At 40.1% G+C, this 22,408-nt stretch overlaps 1 protein-coding gene across 2 annotated transcripts in view; it reads right to left on the bottom strand.

Annotated features, from left to right (window-relative positions):
- Positions 1-2,701: 2,701 nt before the first annotated feature.
- LOC119918292 (NXPE family member 3-like) overlaps positions 2,702-22,408 on the bottom strand; it is a 34,799-nt gene continuing 15,092 nt past the window's right edge. Inside the window, exons 1-7 of one of the 2 annotated variants that reach the window (XM_038738939.1) lie at positions 19,917-20,072; positions 15,243-15,403; positions 10,915-11,367; positions 9,684-9,979; positions 6,956-7,026; positions 5,506-5,712; positions 2,702-5,424 (exon numbers count right to left, since the gene is read on the bottom strand). In XM_038738939.1, coding sequence (XP_038594867.1) covers positions 4,871-5,424; positions 5,506-5,712; positions 6,956-7,026; positions 9,684-9,979; positions 10,915-11,367; positions 15,243-15,365 — 1,704 coding nt within the window. In that variant the 5' untranslated portion in view covers positions 15,366-15,403; positions 19,917-20,072 and the 3' untranslated portion in view covers positions 2,702-4,870. Of the gene's footprint in view, positions 5,425-5,505; positions 5,713-6,955; positions 7,027-9,683; positions 9,980-10,914; positions 11,368-15,242; positions 15,404-19,916; positions 20,073-22,408 lie in introns of those variants that run through there. The other variant, XM_038738938.1, reaches the window with a different exon arrangement.

A 22,408-nucleotide genomic window follows, 5' to 3' on the forward strand; every position in this document is an offset into this window, starting at 1 on the left:
AGGTATGAACATCTGTGAAATTGTTATGTTTCATGCCTCTCTTTTCCCATTGGAAGTAGAGCTTTCAAGGCCACTGTGTGAGGGAGCAGTCTCCCTGCTTCATATGTCATGGTTGTCCTCTGCTTCGTGTAATTTATTTGGGTTAGTAATAGTCAGATGTAGACATGTCTAGTCAGACGTGATCTCATGATAGACTGAACTAACGTGAATAAATGAAATAATGTCTTGCAGCCTTGTGCTGCATAATGACTAATAAACAACCTTGTATATTACCATTAGCTAGTCATACGTCAGAGAAAATAATTGCATTCATTGTATGGAATAATTCACTCCTAAAGAGGAAAGTCATTATTATTAATTCCTTTTCCTGTAACAGGGCCATTAAATCTTTAAGTAAGAAGCATGCACTTCACTTCATGGTGATTATATGATTATTCCAGGCAGCAGCCTTTAATCCAAGAAGAGGTCTCAAACACAAAAGTAGTTAGGTGTAAACTTTTACACATGTAACTATCATAAAAGTCCCTATTTTTCTCCCACAGGTTAATCTACGAGACATTATAGATAGTAATTATTACTGGCAACTCATTCCCACACCCAAAGTTGGAGTATGAATATGTTATGACTAAGAGTGGTGATGTTTTTCAAGATGAATCTAGCTGCCAGTGTGTCTGATAGTAGTAGACGTCTGACCCAGCTGCAGCTTTGTTTTATGTACTTCCTTGTTTTTCTCCTTTAATAAATCAACCAAAAGACAATGGTTTGTTGTAATCCATTCACTTGTTCAATTCTGCACCGGGAAATAATTTTATACTGTACTATTTCCATGACAGCTGAGTTATTACTCAACAGATCTGGGCTATTTCCCTTGAGCCAAAGGGCCTTCTTCAAAGACTTCTCAGTAGTTGACTGCCAAGGCTGGATGCCAGAGATCATACACTGTCTTTCAAATCAGCATTGAAAAGTTAAATGCTGATTCGAAAGACAGTTGACACTTGCTTTTTCAGATTGTGCACTTGCAATGTTTTGTGCCTTTGATGATATACATTGCGGTAAGAAATCAGTAAATCAACTGATGCAGCAACTTCAACTGGTAAAGAACTGTTGTATGTGTGATTTTACAAACTCATTTGTTGTCCTGGAAGGAGAGGTGGATGTAGTGTTGTTCTCATGTGGACGACGTCTCGGGCATTGTGCACTCTGCTCCACGTTGAGCTCGGCTCACCTCAAGGGTACAGGCATCAGGCCTCTATTTTTAGATGTGTGTGTGAACTGTGCCACTGTGAGTGAAATAGAGTTTTGTAACTCCCTTCTGGTACATAGCAGGCAACATATATTAATACAGAATAAATTGGTAATAAAAATAGCAAACAGAAATAAACTATAATCAATGCAGCAGTGCCGATGATGAATTTGAATAAGGCTACATTAACACATGGACACCAACAGTGACTGAAATAGGAAAATAACAGAGTAATACAAAACTTTAAGTGTTAAAAATAGCACAATTATGTTGTTGAATTTATTGATGAAGTGATTGGAAGTACCTTATGCCAGATGAGAATGTATATTTATGTCATGCACCAGGACTTTGCCCACCCTTGATTTCCACCAGTCACATTAAGGCTAGTCTATATTTGAGACCTGGCCTTTATTTTAACACTGGCTTATTTGAGAAATTGATAATTATTATTCCATTCTGCTAATTGCTGCTGATACTGTCACTGATTACTGTAAAGTGATTTCATGTTCATTGCATTGTGCTAATTGCTAAATTTTCATTGCATCCATTGTTATATCATTCAAGCTGGTTCCTGCTTATTGCTGACATTATCAAGTCAGTTAGTCATGTTCATTGCTGACCTCATTCAAGCAAGATCCGTGACATTTGATTAGTGCCAGAAAAAAATAGATGTAATCAGATTACAGGTACATTTTGTAAAATCGGAGATTACTCATAGGGATTACTTTAATAATAAGTTTTCCATGAAACAGAAAATGCAGTTCTATTTGCTTCTGTATATGTTTTTTTATATACAGTTTATGTACGTGTTTCTGTAAAAATACAAAGCTAGCGAGGGACGTGACGCAGACATTGATCAGCGTTTACAGACGCTAATCTGTCCGCCAGGTTGCTCCGAGCTCCCAGTACGGGGAGAGCTAATCTGAGCAGTGGCTGCACAGCCAACTGAGCTAGTTAGTTGTTAACTAACTTCAGCAACAAGTAAAGCTGTGTACCCATCAGGAAACTCTGAATCACAGAATTGAGGCAGATCTGCTGGGGGACATGAGAGAAAAGTAGAATATATTTTCTCCATATATCTAATATTTCTCCATCAAATATGATCCAGTTTCACCAAAATCAGTGAAGAAAATGTGTTTTTGTACAGTAATCAGTGGGGCCCAGTCCCAGAAACACTATACTTCAGCAACATTATATTGAGAAATCTTTTCATTAAGTACAGAATGAGAACATTTTAAAATTCTCTTTCCAAATGACAAACTCTTAAATATCATCAAGAATACCAAAACACATTTTTTTGTCATTGATGGGCCAGAAACTGCCATGGTGTTGGCATAGTGCAAAGCATATCATATAAAAACATTTAAGCATGGATTTTGATTTCATGGGAATGGAAGATTTTGTATATTTCTCTAAAAATACACTGAGCAGACAACGCATCAAGTAATCCGAAAGTAATCATGTTACATTACTTTTATTGGTACTTGGATTACATTATTTATTACATTTTAACAATTCGTAATTGTTCCGGATTACATTTTTAAAGAATCCTCCCAACCCTGAGTACAGTATAAAATACACATTTATTAATTTTTTACACAACCAGTTTTATCAATAGCCATAAATTTGTTAACAGTATTATGTTACATGTAATTTAATTATGTTGCATTAATATTCTGATAACCATTTAATGTTGACTTGTAAATATATGTTACATCATGAAACTTAAAGGCAAACCTAGCACTCTGAGCATGAGTACTACACTCTGCAACTGGATATATGGCTTCCTCACAAACAAACTACATACAGTTTGGACTGACGGTCACTTTTCCATCACTCTAGTACTCAGCCCCCATCTGTACACTGACCCCTGACTGCAACACCCGACATTGAGAGAACTCTGTTGTGAAGTTAGCGGACAACACCACCATTATCGGCAGGAATTTAAACCAATGACGAGACTTCATATTGGGAGGAAATAAACAATCTTGTAGAGTTTTGCACAGAGAACAGCTTACTGCTTAACATCAGCAAAACCAAGGAGCAGATGATTTAGGAAAAAGGAGGTGAAGACAAACGCCCCTGTCGACATCAGTGGAACTGAGGTGGACATGGTTCACGGTTTCAGATTCCTGGGAATCAGCCCCCTGATGACTGTATTTCCTATAGAAATGTAAGAAGAGCATAGCAAAATTCTTGTGGCTTCTTGTTAACTTTTACAGAGGAACAACTGAAAGCATCCTGACTGGAAACATCACAAATTGACATGGAATCTGCACAGCCCAGGACAGCTCTGCAGAGGGTGATAAAAACCACCAGAACCAATGATTTCTGGGCAGTTTGCAGAGCATCAGTGAATTCAGTGAGGTGCCCGACTACTAAAAGATAGTATAGACTATAGAATGTAAGAAACGCCCATCCTGTGGGATAACAATAGTATCTGGTGCATACACCATCCCAGCAATCATTTTGAGACAGATTTTCATGGTCCTAGATCACGTAAAATATTTACCAGTGATTGATGACCACCAAATACCATTTAAATACATAGTCAAGTGTCATTTTACAACTTAATGAATTGCTAAGGATCACCTAAAAATCTCTGTTAAACAGCTGCATGGTACATAGGGGATTGTGGGATAGCACATAGGGCTGCAAATGGTACATCATACTCCAGAATCTGCAGGATCTAGACCCTGAATTGAGGCACAGCCTGTTTTTCAAGTTTCTGGAGATTTTACCTTTTTACCAGCCAAAGTTAGGGGAGGAACATAAATGTTGAGTTTTAAAGAGTTATAAACTTTAACTGAACTATTATTTTTAATACATTTATTCAATTAGAATTGTGTAAACATAATTAATGGTTGTTGTATCATAATCCACAATTTCTTCATCAAGTCTTAAATTATACATTTTGATTCACAATCATCTGGTCATCCGTTTGTATTAATTTATTCTTGTGTTTTTCTTTGTTAAATCTGCAGTCAGGAAAGGTTTAGAGGTGCCGGTAGATTCTGTTTCCTTCTAACAGAGCCATGCTAGCAGTTTCCCCTGTCTTTATGCTAAGCTAAGCTAACTGGTTAAAACTTCTTATTGAATGGACAAATATGAGAGTGGCATCAATCTTCTCATCTGGCGCATTGCCAAGTGTCAAACTATTTAAAGTAGTCTGTTGGTACTTTTCTCCCAAAGTAAATAGTTCAAGTTCATTAAACTATCAAACTATTCAAACTATGGTGAACATTGACCACATTTTACCTTGGAGTCAAAGTAGCAGAGCACAGGTTCTGTCTTAAAGGTAGATCGTTAGCTGCTGGATGAAATCCCAGCATAGATAGGATAACTATCTACAGGGCTTCTGTATGTGTGTTTATGGCAACAGTATATTTTCTAATGTAAGAGACATTTTTTAACACAAAAAGAGAAAAATGTTACAGTTTAATGTTTTTGTTTATCTTGGTGATCTTGTTTTAGCTGTATGTGCTGTATGTCTATTTTTGTGTAAGTACATTGAGAGAGGAACAAAAACAGTCAAATTCCTTGTATGTGTACAAATACCTGGCCAATAAATCTGAATGTGATTTTTAGTCTGCTTCATTTGATTCTGCTACAGTTAGTGAGCAACATCTAACCGCCCTTTTGAGGGCATATGTAGGACAAGAGAACATTAATCATATTCTTAATAATGGGAGAAGGTGGGTGGACGTCGTGCGGCAGGTGGTGGGCGAGGCACATCTCCCAGGCATCCACCAGATGAACATTCAGACCTTTGAACACAGCTCTGAGCACTTTGTCACCGTTCACCGCATACCAGTCGCTGTAGCCTAGTGCTATAGTAGAAGTCAAAGCTCTGGGGTTCCCGGTCCGGATGACGACCAGTGTGCCTGGAGCCCTGTCCAGTAGCCGCACCACCGCCCTGCGGATGCTCTGCAGCCGCCGGATGTAGACCTCGATGGGGAAAGGGGTGAAATGAGCCCAGATGCTGAGAGCTACGACAGTGTCGATGCCTCCAGTTAAGCCATCTAGTTCATTGGCAACGTAACGCAGCTCGGCGGTTGGAACAATGGTATAACTGAGAGGAGGACCGTGGCAGCGATATGTCACCAAGATGTTGTTCGCATAGTCCAAGGCCATGAAAGGTCCAACTTGCATCGGGCCGCGCAGGTTAAACTCCTTAAGATCTAAAAGTATTAAAGAGAACAGATGAAGCTGCAGTGTGAACAAAATCAAACTGTTGGCAGAAATCCCTGTGGATCACTTACCTGGCAGTGCTGCTTTGAAGTACTGAAACCACTGCCTGATGGTGGAGTCTCCGTACAGGTGGACCTTCTTGCCTTTCAGACACTGACTGATGTCAGAGGAGGTGCTGAATTGTTGAACACTGGTACCAATTATTGCTTGCCATGCACCCTGGTAGTAATAGCCAGAAGGTCCAGACTTCACAATGCTGCTCTTCACCTCCGGTTGACCTGCAAAGAAGTTAAAGGATAAGGATGGGCGTATTTTATACTGTCAAAATATCCCATAAAACAAAAAAAAGAAAAGAAACAATGTCTCTCCCCAACCTGTTTGTGGAACTCCAGTCAATTTGTTACTACTGAAGACATAAATCCTTGGAAATATGTCACAACTTTATTTTATTTATTTTTATATATATATTTTTTTTTAAAGGTTCAGTTCATTATTCAACGTATGCATTTGTTGGACTATTTTCAGCAGTGTATAAATACGTATTTGGTGCACTACTGTTCAGCAGGACAGTGGGTTTGGAACTGTATTGACACAAACTACAGTGCCCACATTCATTGCGATAAAAGAATGTCACTTGCAACAGTGTGGTCTGTTGTGTGGCCCCGTTTTGTCCAGACCTTAAAGTCTGGACAAAACGGGGCTCAAGTTGTCCAAGCAATGGAAGTCAGAGACCGTTGTGCCCACATCTTTACAGAGACCTGCCCCATCAACATCCCAGATCAAGCACTCGTCATGCAGACCTTGTTTGGCAAGATGAGAGGAAGTGGACTCTTCTGTGATTCTTGGCGCTTAAACGCAATTGAGATGGTCAGACTTTTATATGAAGATGAAAACCATATTACCATCTTGTTGCTGTGGTTTACATTCACCCCAGATGCAAATTCCAAATAATGCACTGCGGAATGTTGGGTGGGTGTATACGCCCATGTTGCCTCTTTAGCCCAGTGTTTATTTTATTTAGTTAAAATATTACCATGTTTTAATACACATTTAATCATCTGTTAAGTTCTGTGTGTGTAGCATGAAGGGTGAAAAATAAACAACCTTGTACTTTGAAAATTAGCCATTCACAGTCTTGTGAAATGTTTTGAGGCTCAAATTCACTATCTAGAGATGTAAATGGTCTAATTATTTTGTAGTTTACTGGGATTACAATCTTATTGGACTTCATATACCTCACAAGAAGTATGAATGTACAAAACTGGTCTTCAAAACTGGAAGAAACTATGTTGATGCCAACGAGAACAAACAGGCATCTGTTTTAACTTCTAAAAGTGGCTAATGTACCTGCTAGCTGCTAATAAAATCAACTAAAGCTAATATGGGGGATGGTAAGTGATTAGTTGTTTACAAATGTCATCTTTTCTACCCGTTTCATTGTTTGAAGCATATTTTGTTTTGAACAAGAGTAATTGTATTATTATTATTATTCAGTAATGGTGGCAGTAAAAAATGCTTTACCTTTCTTTTTTGGCATCACAGTGACACTGGCAGCTCCCGAAGCCCGAACAGAGACTTTCATGTTGACACCACTGAAGAAGAGCACATATTATAGAATATTTCTTACACATACACACCACAACATAAATACAAGAAACGAGGACATGAATGAGAAATAAAAACCTTTTAATTAAAGTTAAAACAAAAACACAAAAATGGGAAACAACTGCTTGAAAATTTCCTTCAACATTACATTTATTCATTTAGCTGACGCTTTTATCCAAAGCGACTTACAATTGCTATACATGTCAGATGTCGCACGCAACTAGGGGTTAAGTGTCTTGCTCAGGGACACAACGGTGGATGTCTTACAGTGGGAATCGCACATTATATAAAGTTAGATAAAGTTGCACTACTTAATATTTTCATATAAACAATGGGTCAGATGACTGTGTATACTGCGCAAGGCGTTGCTTGCAGTGACAAACCCAATATTGTGGTTTCCTTCAGCTCTACAGATTGTAGTAACATCTTACAGCTTGTTTTATAGCCTGCCATTCTGGTTGAGTCGAGACATAGAAGGCAGTGTTTTCATCAAAGATGTAAACTGTACTGGATGTAAACTGTAGATTAAAGCCTGCCATTCGCTGTGTATTACACACAGTATACCCCTTTTCAAAATTCCTTTAGCTACTTGAAACAGCAACAACCTCAGTGTTATGATCTGGCTGTGCATACCTCCTAGTTCCTAGTGTTTCTTGCATATTTGCCTCCCAGTGTTACTGTCTGCTGTCTGTCTCCTGTTCGCGTGTGTGTGTGCGCGTGCGCGTGCGCCATATGACAAATCTATGCATTTTCTTGGTACTTTTGACCATTTGATAAACATGTCTATCATCCTTGAATAAAACCGTTAAAAAAATAGACACATTGAAAGGGAGAAGGGGAGTGAGTTTGAGGGAATGGGGAATTCATTTGAAACTTACATCATAGTAGGGCTGGTTATCGTTTAAGGTTACTGGTTTTGATACACGTCTCATACATTTTTAAAGTGATTCCGACACCAACAGAGCACTTCATTCAATACCTTGCATAAAATGCCACCTGTTGAAGCCAAAATGTTAAATAGTTAGTGACCACTGTGAGTTGTGGAAAAGGAATATAAGTTAGTTTTTGATATGTTTGAGAATCATTTTGTTTACTTTGGATCACTAAATCTTGAAGAACTGAGTTGGAAGATCTCCACAAGTAATTCTCTTTAGTGTTGAGTTGCACACCTCCAATGCGACAATAAGAAGCAGAAAATGAGTAAGGAGTCAGCTTAAACAAGTCACTAAACTACACTAAAGACTGAAGAAGCAAGCAAAGGAAAAGAAAGCCTGCGCATCCAGCCGATCACACAGATTATCGTTTTGTGCTTGCTTAAATCTTTTTGGGGGGCACCAAAAATTCCTCTATGCAGGAAAAACCCTGGGCACACTTCTCTGCAGGCACCAATCTGTAAGATCACCTGGAGCTTCCTGGCGCACCTTAAGTTTTCACAATCAACCTCTGCAGACTTAAACTCCAGCCCTTCACCTCAGAATTCACCTGATCACCGGCCAGTTTAGTGGCAATTCGCACGCTATGGCCTCTGCGTCTAGTCTCTCAGTCTAGTGTCTTTTTCCACTTGTCTTGTGCCTCGACAGTTTTTTTGTCTCAGCACATGGAAGCGCAGTCTTCTTTTTTGGAACTTGTATGGCTTCTCTCCGCCACTGCCCTACAGGATTTTAACGTTCACCGTCCTGTTTATTGTTCAAGAAATCTTCTATGTAAAATCTAACCCCTGCTACCGTGTCTGCTCTTGGATCTTTTGTGCTCAGTTTACCACTCAGGCAAGCAACCTACATTCTGAAAATAGTTACCCTAACCTGGTCGCTAACAGCTCAAACATAAACAAGCCAGTGGCTGTAACCTTTTCTTTTGCTGGGATATAGATTTAAACAACAAGTTGTGCAAATGAAACAAGCTCCTCCAGACACTATTTTGCAGGGGCATCGTCGCTGCATTCAGGGCTTAGCACCAAAGACGATTGTAATTGGTTTAAAAGATTTACAAACAAGCCAGAGCATTTTTCCCCTACTGTAGAATGATAATGGGTACAGCCAGACCTTTCTCCAGAGTTGACACAGCGCTGTGGAGATATGTCTAGCTATGTGAGATTACATCAAAGAAAGCTGTGATTAACCAAATTATTCACTACATCTCACTAAAAAGCAGACAAAGCTATCAACTATAGCTGGTTAACATAGCGGAGCCAGATATTTCCCTGGAGACAGAAGCTAAAACGCCTTACTTTTGCCATTAACACAACTCCAAATGAATGCTAATGTTGCTCCATGTCTACTGGATGGGTAAATAGGCCACTGTTTGCTAACACTTTAGCATTATCAACTTTATAAGGAGATAATATGTAGCATGTTTATACTTTGTTACACTGTCCCAAAGTAGAAAATATAAATGTAAGTGTGCAAGACTTATCTAAGATAAAATGTATAAATTTACAATAAAAACAAATGAATTACAGTAAATTCCTATCCAGTGTTCTTATTGTCTACTCATATTATTCTGATGGATTCATTTGATTTGGATTATCTTAGAGAGTAAATCTTCAGTCAGTGTTTATTGCCTGTAGTTGAACTTTGGGAAACTTCCCATCAAAGAAATACATGTTTATTAGAAGTCACACACACTTGTTTCTCTGCTTCCTCACCTTTGAAAGAGTTTCTCTTCCCCTGCCTTGAGGTTTTCTTTAAAAACTCCCCTGGAGTGGCTGATCCTGGTATCACAGCTCAGATTCTTTGGCTTGTAGCAGAACCAAGGCTCTCCTGTACGGAGGTCAGTGTAATTGCACAGCGGCTGCTGGGTTGGACGTAGGCAGACGTTACAGGTAGTGGTTTCAGAAAGAGAGCCAGAACGGAAGAGGCTGTGGAAATAAACCCTGTCTGGCTGTTCACTGTTCAGCCTGCGCAGCACTGTGACAGCCTCACTAGGGTGAACCAGCGTCACCTGATGGGACAGAGAACCAGAATTTTCACTGTCCAGTCCTGGTCAGTCATGTCAATAAAGACAAATCAAGTACTAGTGTTTTAAGCTGCACACCTTGTCTCAGGTGTAGTTACCTGGAACTCCAGTTCTATGAATACATGAATAGCCCTCGGGCTTCGCTATTGGTTTACCCTAACAAGGTTCTGCCTCAGCACCTGAGACAGAAGTTTTGCACTGGCTGATGGGGGTAGCACCCTTCCCCTATTATGGATTTATTGCTCGTCTCCCTTTGAAACTCAACAACAACCACCACAACCACCTGGGCTTGTGGTTAGAGAGCTACGAACTGGGGGCTATTTCAACATCATCTTCCCCTTACTCACGTTATGAGTTAGGGCCCATGTCTCAGTGGGTTGCTTCTAGACAACGTGACATGTTTCTGAAACAGCCTGTGTTTCAGTGTAGCAATATGGAAGTGTTTAGATGTTCCACTGGCAAAATGAGGGATGGAAACCAGAGGTGTGGCGCTTCGCTTGTGACACAGCCTGAGCGGTACTAGCCCAGTTAGCAGAAGTGTGCTGTGGAAACAGAATTAAGGTTTATCACGTTGTGGCCATCCTTTTCCAGGAGATGAGCTTCCTTTATCAGTTGTGTTCATTAAGATGCAAAGTTTCCCAGAAGAATTTAGTGCTCTTCTTTTAAATCACACCATTTAACAGTAGAGCTGTGAGACAAATGTAATTTCCATTCTATGTAGAGACCACTGACTAGACATTGAAAAGCATACTTGAACCTTCTTGTGAGCTGAGTTTCACAATTACTAAGGAATTCAAGTGGTGCGAGAAGTGAAAGTTAACAGGGGTATCAACAGTAACTCAGGGGTGTGGGGCTTTTGTGAATGATCAATTGGACACCTACAGTACAACTAAAGTCAACATGATAGTGTTCAGGCTCACCTCAACCTGTGCGCCTCCTTCCCAGAGTAAAGAGAACACAGCAGAGTAGGAGCCATTGAGATGATCCACCACTTGTCCAGCCACACCTGCACCAAGCTTCAGGTTGTGCAGCCTGGAGAATAACAGATCTCCCCCAGACGTTTTTGGGCGACCCTTAAAGTCATACATTTGGATCATAACGTCCAGCTGGTCCCCTACGTGCCACTCTCCTCCTCCCCTCCCTGGTGGGAGAATGGTGAAGCTGCTGTGGGCAGGATCACTGGTCTGCTCCAGGGAAAGAGGATCTGGTAGAACTGAAGTTTCAGGCCAAGCAATGGAGTCTAGTAGGAGGCGTTCCTCCAGAGCGTACTTAGGGGACGGTGGCTGGAAGGTGCAGAAGCCGTCATGCATGTTACGGTGAGTGGAAACCTTTGGGTAGATGATGGTGAAGTTCCCTTTATGCTGAAACTGAAACTGGCATGGGGAGGGGGGGTGTAACAAAGATGCATCAACCAAGTGTACTAAAAGTAAATTAACTACATAAAATAAAAAGGGCCAATATGGAAGTTTTTCATGCCCCAAAGTCCAAAATGATGAATATTGATAAGGGGTTGAAGAGCAGTTCAGTTTTTAGCTGTGGGAAATTCTGCCACTCCCAATTTCCCCTGTGGCCTTCTCTGTGATCTTAAAACTGACCCATGGGGAAGATACTGAATCTGCTTTGCACAAGGCAAGAACCTTAAAAGATTTTGTTGGTGTGAACCACACTTAATGGACAAATAATAAGGGACTTCACTTAAGTTACAGCTATTATACCTACTGATTTCACCTAATGAACCTTTATAGATCATAGTGGAAATGACAGAGGTAAAGTGAAGTGTTGTGGAAACTGTATATTGCTGGTGAGGGATTAAGCAAATAATTGAGTGACAACCAACCGTTGTCTTTGAAGAATTTATTAATAAAAGAGAATAAACAGAGAAGTACTATAAGACATATACAGCTGGTCCAGAGATCTGTTGCCTAGGGCATCTTTGGGCGTCTGGCCCCAAGCAAAGGGATGCATAATCATACACACACACACACACGTCTAGGTTTCTATGTTTTGGGGAACAGAGATCCTCTCCCAGCCTTGAATGAACATTCAAGGAGAGGAGAGGAACAACAAGAGGGGGAAAACACTAAACAATCTCACAGCTCTGACCTAAACCCTAGTAAATGTGGACAGACTAACAAAAGGGTATAGAAGAAGGAAAGGTTAATGATAAAAACCATACTACCACAATGCGCATCTCTCTCTCTCTCTCATAATAGTAATACTAATAATAAAATATCATACATAAGATTAAATGTAAGAGGACACAATGTTCTGCCATAACATGAAGCAGGTGGTTAAGGAGGAATTTTAATGTGGGCATATGCTAATTTTCAGGTTCATAATTGTGTTTAGGGGTTGGACAAGAACAGATTTACATGGTTTAATTTTCTAAAGACGCTCTTTTTGTCATACAGCACATTGCTGCAGCACCTCTTTTCACCCTGTGTGTTGACTGCTCCGTTTAGCTACAGAGTGAAGCATCTCACTTCATGCGTAGTATCTAGTTAAGGACTAGTAACCCATCAGAAGCAGAATGAGCTGGACGGTAACCACGGCTTTGATTCAGCTGTACATGTTCCCAAAGCGGCTGTGCAACCTAGATTGGTTGTAAGTTATTAATCTGTAACAAATTTATCTTTCATCAACTGCACACTGTCTCTACATCACAGTAACTACTTTGTCCATTGACTGCCTAACGTTCCATAGGGAGAGCCGTCTTGTCACTGTGTGCTGTAGCTCAATGTGTTTCTCCGCTAGTGTTTTTGAGGGCCACATTAGATGCTAGGCGAGCGTGACCCAAATCCGATTCTGCGCTAGACAGAGCGACAGTGAAACGAAAAAGTTCCACAAAAGCCATTATTAAACACGTGGCTCTCTTCTTTACCTTGCTATCATCTGCTCACAAATTCCCTTTTTTTCCTACCCAACTGAGTTACGTGCGTGCTAGATGTCTGAGCGGAAACAGTAGAGAGCGCCAGAGAGTTGTGGGGCATGTGTGTTGTGCAGCACCAAAAACGGTAATAAATGTCATGGAAAGGACAGAAAGTTACTGTAGTGGATGAGTCTTCCTTTGTGTTGCTCTCCTTCTGTTTTGTTAAAGTATTGTATATTATTTGGGTCACCTAAGTTACAGTGACTGAGACGGTGGAGAAGAAGAAGACAATAAATCTAAATTGATCGTTACAAAGCAAACAGCGTCAGGTCCGAGCTAATGTAATTTTATCTGGCTGCCCTCCCTTACATCAGCTAGTATCAGAGGTGGAAAGAAACAAATTACAATAACTCACATTACTATAATTGAGTAGTTTGTGTAGTTGTACTTTTTAAAGTATTTTTACTCTGTAATTTTACTTTAGTATGTTTTGTTAAAAGTATTGTAGGCTACTTCGCTACATTTTCAATCCCATCTGTTACTGAGTAAAAAAAAAAAAAGTGTACTTTGGCTTCAAGTGCAAGAGAACAATAGCTTTATCTTGCAGTGTAAGTTGTGAAAAAAATGCTGGATTAAATTACTGCTAATGCCCATGCATTTCCTGCTGCTTATTTTGAAGTAGTAACACGAAATGCAATCTGTAAGTGAGATCAGCGATGACCGCTTTCAATTATCAAAAATTCGTCTACACAACAAGACAATCGTCATTTAACAGTTTTCTGACAGCAGACCAGTTTGAAATATTGCAGTGAGTAATGCAACAGTCAGGAGCAGACACAGTGAGCTGTTAGATAAAGAGCTGCAAGCGACAAGCTGCACAGCTCCACCTTCTCAGCTAGGTTACCAACTCTTAACTTTCGCTGTTTGCAGACTCATGACATAGGCTGTATTAAAGAAGTTGACATAGTTTAGCCAGACAGGGCCCCGCCATGTTGATTTTTTGCAACCAGGAAGTCCCCGGAAGTGACAATATTTGGACAAGACGGTGGAGCTAACGGCCGTGTGTGGAGCTAGTTAGCTCGCTTTGCTAGGCTATCTGTAATTCACCTTAACTGTCATTTTAACAGGGCAGACAACAGTCTTAAAACTAAATGTACTCATATATCATGCTAATCAGAGTTACATTTACAATTACAGATTTTAATCATCACTCCTCAGTAAACTCATCAGCAGGGGTCTGAGAGCATTTTATATTTAAGCAGGCCTCTGTAGTAGCCTATGTAGATTTATCATTATGGATTTAGGCCTATGATGTTTTTTTATTTTTAAGGAGTCTGTTCACATTGACGTAAGCTAATAAAAAGGTTCATTTTGCTGAAGTTGAAAATATTAAAACAGTAATATGGCATTTATTTTTTAGTCTGGCCCACACAGTGTCTGCTTAGAACAAATGTAGTTGAGGAGCCCTGATAGATGTAATTTAAGCCAGTAGCCTACTTCCATTTGTGGTTGAAAAAAAAAAAAAGGTTTTCATAGTTTGGCAAGATGCTTTGCTCCAAATAGCCAGAAAGACATCAGTGCTTGACAATGTTGTTTGGCATCAGCAACTTGCAGGTAACTAGTTATTTATTATATGCTTAGGATATCACCATTAAAATGACCACCTTTATTGTTGTTATTATCCTTACATGGAGTGTATGTCAAAGTCTGTGTTGTGCCGGGAGCCGCTTGTTTTGTTGTGTTAGTGGACTGCATTTCATTAGCTGCGGTGTTGTTGCTATAGTCGTAGAGAGGCTCAGGAGCGCACACAGGGCTACATCCGGACACAGTATCTTCACGTAAATAGCAAAATAGTGGCTGATGCAGGCAACAGAGAAAACAGGCATGTGAGGTTACAGCCTATTGACAAAAAGGATATACAATTAATAATAAAAACTACATATAGCCCCTTTAAGGCCTGCGTGCAAACATTGCCTATGACGCGTGGGCTGGACTACAAATTAGCTGTTTCAGGCAGTTCAGGAACAGTGTTTTCTGTGGGAGATGGAAACTCTTTGGGGTGGACTTTAGGCTTTTTCACTTGCAAACCTATTACCTGCACAAAAAAGGAAAGGGAAGAAGTCAAGTTGGAACACATCGATGGTTTTGGTCTCATCATGAGATGGAAAGTATAGAATAATGCCAGCTGTTTCCTCTAATTAGAAGAGTGGCTGCTGGAAATCAGCAAAAAAAATACCATTTAACTCAAATTGCATTTATTTGCAATGAAGAATTGTATTGGTATAATGAGACAACATTTTCCTGTTTTCTGACTAATATTACAAACATTTTGAACAAGGTCTATCCTTCAAGTGGTCCCAGTAAAACATAAGTTCTCACCTTCAGGAAGACCATGTTACGTAGCACAAAAATTAACCCAAACACAGCCGGAAAGAGGAAGATGATGCTGTACTTCGGAAGGCATATGCTGACCCCCCCTCTTGTAGAAGGTCTGACCTTCATGATCAGTGATGAGTCTTCATCTCTGCATAGCACTGTGACTGGATTAAAAAAAATAAAACAAAAAGGGAACACTTGTTATGCTAAAGAATATTTCTAGCTAAAATCCTCTCAATCATTAGTACTACACTTAATCTAGTCACCCAGGAAATTCCTTTGATTAACCAACCACAGAGAAACCTGTATCATTCTTGTGATTCCAGAGGTTCACTATTGTTCAAATGTATATTCTTTCAAGACTGCAAAAGAAGTGGATATAAGACAAATCAGACAATATGATCTATTGTACTCCAGAATAAAGTTGTGTTACATTTTCTGGAGACTCACAGCAAATACAAACATAAATTTGAAATTCATTTGATGAACTCTTGAGGGTTTACATTGAAATATCCAAATTAACTGTTACTACAGAAATGTGCCAGTAATAATCAAGGAACAAACTAACAGACTAAGCTCAGTTTTATTCATCTTTAGTTTGCAAGTAATGACGCTGCAGTGTTCACTTAGGGAATAAAGCTAAAGCTGAGAAACACAGGAATTTCTAAATGACTTATTGTTCAGTAACAAACTAAATATGAGGCAACATATACAGTATAGAGGTATGGTGTTTCAGGTGCAGAAGATTTACTGTGGACCACCATTCCCAAAAACTGAGCTTAAATGACCTGCTGGCAAACAGTTTGAAGGAAATATCAACTTGTATCAAGTAAAAGTATTAGCTACAAAACTAGTAAGAAGTAAGTATTGGCAGCAAAGTGTGCTTAACCTCACCTTCCACATTTTAAAACAGCCAGTGTTGAAAATAGTGTCCAGGTTTAAAAATACCGAAATCCTTTAACACTGTTACTTTAAACATTATTTCTCAACCCTGGAACTCAAACTATTTACTGATGCCCTAAAAATATATCTTTAAGTCATTTAATAATAAAATTTAATCATAAAAGTGCAACAACTAGTTGACTAATGACTTGAACCAACGACTAGTCAACTAGTGTGGTGTATAACATATGTGCATTTGACCATTACAGTTTAAAATAACACTCTAGCAGCTGGACAGAGGCTCAGTGAACTCTTAAGGGGGAGTAATGATTGATGGGTGTGTAAAGAGTGAACCCTCCTATGGAATTTGACCTCTGACCCAGTGATAGGGGGAGTAGTGATTAGTGTTTATGAAGGGACTGGACCCTTATATGGTATCTAACATACTTAAACATGTCCTATATAAGCTGTGTTTGACGTACAGAGAGACAGAGTGGCCATCGGGCTGGGTCACTCTCCAAGCTGCTGCAGAGCTTGTAATTGATGCTGAACTCCTTGATGTAATAAACTTTTATGATCAAAAACAGTGTCAAGCGGATTTCTTCTCAACACATCATCGCAGCATTATTGTTCGGACACCACACTAGCAAAATCTTTAGTTGGGGGTAGCCCTAAAGAGGTCATATTATGCTGATTTTATTTAGGGGTTGTACCAGAACAGGTTTACATTTTCAAAAGACACCATATTTTTGTCGTACTGCTCATTGCTGCAGCTCCTCTTTTCACCCTGTGTGTTAAATGCTTTGTTTTAGCTATGGATTGATACATCTTAACTCTACAAGATCTTTGTTGGGAGTTGGACATGCGCAGTTCCTAGTTAAGGACTAAGCCAATCAGAAGTAGAGAAGGGCGGGTCCTGAAGAGCCGGTAAACACAGCTTGGTTCAGCTGTGGAGCAAGAGTTTCAGTGTGGTGAGTTATTAATCTGTAACAAATGTATCTTTCATCCATGAAGTTTTAACAGAGCTCTGTCTCTACATCACAGTAACAACTTTATGTCCATTGACTGTCTGGAGGGTGGCTAATGTTTGGAAGGGAGAGGAGAGGCAGCAGGCGAACGTCTTGTCACTGTGTGCTGCAGCTCAGTGTGTTTTTCCACTGCAGTTTTTGAGGGCGTGTCGGACTAGCTGCTTGGCGAGCATTATGACGCGCATTTTGCTTTCATCCATGTGTTGTCAAAGGGATGAAAGGGAAACGGCTGGACTAAAAACGAGCTGTTTTCATGCAGTTCAGAGCAGAGTTTTCTGTGGGAAATGGGATCTCCCTTGGGCTTTTTCACTTTGCAAACCTATTACATGCACAAAAGGTATATAACTCAATAAAGAAGAGGGAAAAGGCCAAAACAGGACAGGGTGAGTGCCGATGTGGTGGCTAGTAGCTCCTTGTAACCTCGTTACATTTGACCTTTTGGATTACCTATGACAGAAATACACTTATCAGCATTGGAAAAGAACAGACAGGGATGGCAGACCTTGGAATGATCCCTGCCCACAGCAGCTTGACAACCCAGCCAGATTCCAGCTGAACCAAGTACTGACAGAACACGGGCCATTCAAGTGAGTTTTCATGCCCCGTTTCAGAAAGCAGGCTTAACAAACTCCCTTATCCCTGAGCTCTGGGTTGATTGAGCCTGAGGTGGGAAACCGTTTTTGGTTCCAGAACAGCTGATCAGAATTAGTTCAATCAACTCTGAGTATGTTGAGCCTGATAGAAGCCCATGCTTGGGGATGAATAAAAGCCATCATCAATGGAGCTCCAATACTACGATTCACCATGGCAACAGGTAAATAAAGGCAGATCCACAGGTGGAGCTATAAATATGAATGCTGCCAACACGGACCCTGATAGGCTCTAAAACGCAGGAGTGGAGGGAGGAGTCAGTACGCTAACATTAGCACTTTTTATACAGCGTTGCACAATCATTTACCAGACTGGACTTTCCTTAATAAATGATAAAGTGCTTGAATTCTCCCACATTACATTCATTTTAAATAGGAAGGCTATATTTAATAGGCTGCAACCTGCCAGGACTAGATGCCAGTGGCAATTTGCTACCTGATTATGAAAATAGGTATAGATCAGATATAAAACAGTTAACTCATGAAACTGTCAAAACACATTCAGAATATATGCAGCTAATAATAAAAACCTCACTTAAAACTACTGTGGGGTCTGAACAATAATGCTGCGATGATGTGTTGAGAGGAAACCCGCTTGATACTGTTCTTGATCATAAAATGTTTATTAAATCAAAGAGTTCAGCATCAATTACAAGCTCTGAAGCAGCTTGGAGAGTGACCCAGCCCGATGGCCACTCTGTCTCTCTGTACGTCAAACAAAGCTTATATAGGACATGTTTAGGTATCTGTTAGGTACCATAGCAGGGTTTGAGTCTGCAAAATAAAAGGTCAAACCCATAGAGGGGTACAGTACTATTGAGGTAACAAAACAAGGGGTTAGAGGTCAAGTTTTATAGAAGGGTTCAGTCCCTACATAACCACCAATCACTGCTCTTCCCGTAGAAGGTCACTGACCCTCTGTCTTGCTGCTACAGTGCCATTTGGAACTGTTATCAGTCAAATGCATAAGTATTGGATACTACACTACATTTAAGCCTATTTGTTTCAGCTGCACCACAGTCATCCTCACGCCAAAATATTCACGTTATCTCCAGTATGATAAGATAGGAATGTTCCAATCAGTGAGACTACAATGAAAGATTTGTTCATTGATCAGTTTTCTAGGTTACAGATTAGTTTAAACAGTGATTACTGCAGTAATGTTTTTAGCGCAACTGTCACAATGTTATACCTAAAGACGGACATAGATTTTATTCTGTGCTGAGGATAAATCCACGATGTGCAGAGATCTGTCCTTACATCGAGGAGAGATTGATCATAAAAGCTGTCATGTTTAAGTTTGGATGAAAAAACCAATAGGCTAGCCTTTCCAACCGGGATTTCAAAGTTTTTAAAGAGGTGCTTTGATATCGACAGCATGAATGAGGAAAGGAAATAGTGTGTCAGACAACAGCATCAGTTGCCAGAGTTACTGATCTAGAGTTTATCTGATCTCGCTCTCTGAAACAGAAAACCCAGAGTTTCCCTCTCATCTCAAGCTTAACATACTCAGAATTTGCACTAATGCCGCTTTCTGAAACGGGGCCCTGGTCCGTTTGTCTGCCCTGCAGCTCCTGTCAGTCCCAGGACTTCAGTGATAAGTGCATTTTTACAACTTCCCATGAAGTATCTCTATGTTGGACAATTCAAAATTAGGTTCAGGTGTATAGAGATGGGGCCCTTTGTCAAATATGTTGTGTTATGCTTTGGGTTGAAGGTGGCTCAGAGAGGTGAGCCTTACAGTTGTTAATCTGAAAGCATTAGGCTAGTGTATATGAGAAATACAGCATGGTAAGTCCACACTTACTTTCAACACTGTCTTTTTTATTACAGAAAGCTACTTTATTATTACTCAGCAAACAAGAAAAAAAAAAAAGGGGGGGGGGGGGGGGGGGGGGACATTTGTTCACCCTTAATATCAAAAGCTGCATCAGTTACTGCTTTGGAAACCCGTGTCATATAGTAAGCCTCTAACAATCAACATCAAATAAATACATCATTTCTTTTACATTTAGCTTCAAAGCTGACAGACAAAAAACATTGTATTTGCACCCACCCAGGCACAAACACCAGGCAGAGCAGATTTACAAAGTTTACCGACACATGGTTGAACTTACAACTGAGGTGAGGCAGGCAGTCTAAGATGAAGCAACATAAATCCAGAAACACAGGTGATAAATCAACAGAAACAGTCGAAATCCAAAAGACACTGGGGAACACAAGGAACAGTGCTGACCTCTAAACATAAACTGAGAAGCAGTATGAAACGGCACGGTGGGAGGGGAACAGACCACATAAACAGCTTAGAGAGGAGGAGACAATGAGGCGCAGGTGAACTTAATCAGACAATCAGGAAGCACACAGACAAGAAGCAAAACAAGACAGTGACACCAGGCGCAGAGCAACTAAAACAGGAAACACAGTAAACAAGAAACACAAACACCAATATCCCAGAACTGGGAAAATTTTGCTGTACTGCCGGTTCAAATTACAAAATGGAGCAGAAGTTATTTTGTAAAATTCAGTTTAATTCCTGTTAATCCATTTCATTATTTTTGTTTTGTCTCTTTCAGAACTGGATTAGAAACTACAAAAGGTCCTTTTAAGCCTCTGCTGAGCCCTCGGCCCTCTAAACTGAAACTTCACACATGAGAGCTGTCATCATACAATTTTCTATCCCGGTACTGTTAGGCAGAATTCCGGTATAAAATTTATATCGGTATTTTCTGCTAAGCGGGCTCGGGAGGAGGGGGGGGGGGGGGGCGTTTTAGCGGGCATGTTTTTACTATTTTTTCTAACTTAGTTTGTTTCTTATTTCACTGTTTTAATTATAGAGTCGAGGCGAGGTGAGCTGGTACCGTGCAGTGGAAAAGGGGCTTTACTGTCTCTCTCTCCCTGTATGTCCTATCAGTAGTAGGACTTTTTCTCCCGTGATTCCCTTCACAGCAGCAACTGAGCTGCTTGTTGAGGAGGCGTATTGATGACATAGCCTATCAAAACAAAACCAACGTGGTAGCTAACGAATAACATCTAACTGGTGTGTTCACTGTCGCTTTACCTTTTTCGCTCTTGTAAAATATCCAATTTGTTGCGACTTGTAACATAATCACCTTGTTTCTCTGATAAATGCTACAATGTGTCCCCTAATGTGGGCGGACTGCCGAAGTAAAGTGTATGTGTGGGAAATACTGAATGAACCGTTGCTTTTCTTTTTACAAGCCAGGTATCTTGTCCATCTTGTCAGAGACTTTGTGAGTAGACGGCTGCGTGCAGACGCAGAGGGAGGGGCTGGGCTGCACGGTGAGGGAGAGAGAGGAGCAAATGCCGGCAGGACTTTACGGAAACATTAATTAACTCAATATAATTCAATCAAACTATATCGGTATAAACGGTATTGTCTAATTTCATATGTCTTTTGAAATTATATTGGTATACTTCATATACCGATATACTGCCCAGCCCTAATTTGTATGTATGTATTAAGGGCAGGTGGTCCACATTAGGAGAAATACTTTTAAACAGGCAGGCAGAAGACCTCCTGAAATAAAGTGAAGTATCTGAAGCAGCTGAAGTTAGAGGTTTGGAAAGAAGCTTAATTTGCTAGGCTTTAATGGTACAGTCTAACTTTTTATTTAGAGGTTGAAAACAATTTACAGGTCTGGTGTCCAGAGATTAAAAGGATTTTACAGCTATTGCTGAGGTACTTGGTGCATCTCCTCTTCCCTCCACCTATGTTGAACTTATGATGCAGTATATAAAAATGACAGAGATGTAAAGATTATAATCAAATGGAATTGTAGACAACGCTGGATATTATTGCTCTCAGCCATGATGTTTCAATAGTCACAGCGTTCCTGTGTTTCAGAGTTCAGTTCTTTTATGGCACACAGAGAAAAAACTGTTAAGGACCTATAGCGTCTCCTAGAGGGCAGCAGAGTAAAAAGGTTACCTGGGTGGGATGAGTCCTTGATTATGTTTGTTTCCCAGCGGAGACATCAGGTTCTATATATGTCAGTGAGAGAGGGCAGTTGTGTGTTGGTGATGTTCTGAGCTGAGTTAATAACTCTCTGTAGTGCCTTTTTGTCTGCCTCAGTGCAGCTTGTCAACCACACTAGGATGTCATGAAAAAGGACACTTTTTACAATTACTTTCAAAATAACTCCTTAACGTTGCGATTCAACATCGCCATTTTGAAACACCACGTTGTTAAAGTTGTGAAACATTGCAATTTGGTTAGGTTTAGGCAACAAAAGTACTTGGTTAGGGTAAGATCATGGAAAAGATCATGTTTTGGGTTATAATAAGTTCGTACGTCAGTAAACACCACCTTACTCAGGCTTTTCTGTTAAATATCATATACCTACCTTTACCGTCCAGAAGTGATGCTACAGGGATTTACCCACTGTGTTGAATTATGATGCTACAGGGATCCCCAGTGAACTACAAACTGTTGCATCCTTGTGATGACTTGGGAGTGAGAACAGGTTGATCCTCCAGTCAATCAAACTAAAGTTGTCACTGTGAGTTAAAACGTTACGTATGAAAGATACATTTGTTAAAAATGAATAACTTACCATTCTGAAACTCTTGCTGCAGACTAGGTTGTAAA

This window comes from Micropterus salmoides, unplaced genomic scaffold (genome assembly GCF_014851395.1).
Source record: "Micropterus salmoides isolate LMB-PRFRI ecotype aquatic unplaced genomic scaffold, ASM1485139v1 Ms_hic_scaffold_23, whole genome shotgun sequence".
Taxonomy (NCBI): domain Eukaryota; kingdom Metazoa; phylum Chordata; class Actinopteri; order Centrarchiformes; family Centrarchidae; genus Micropterus; species Micropterus salmoides.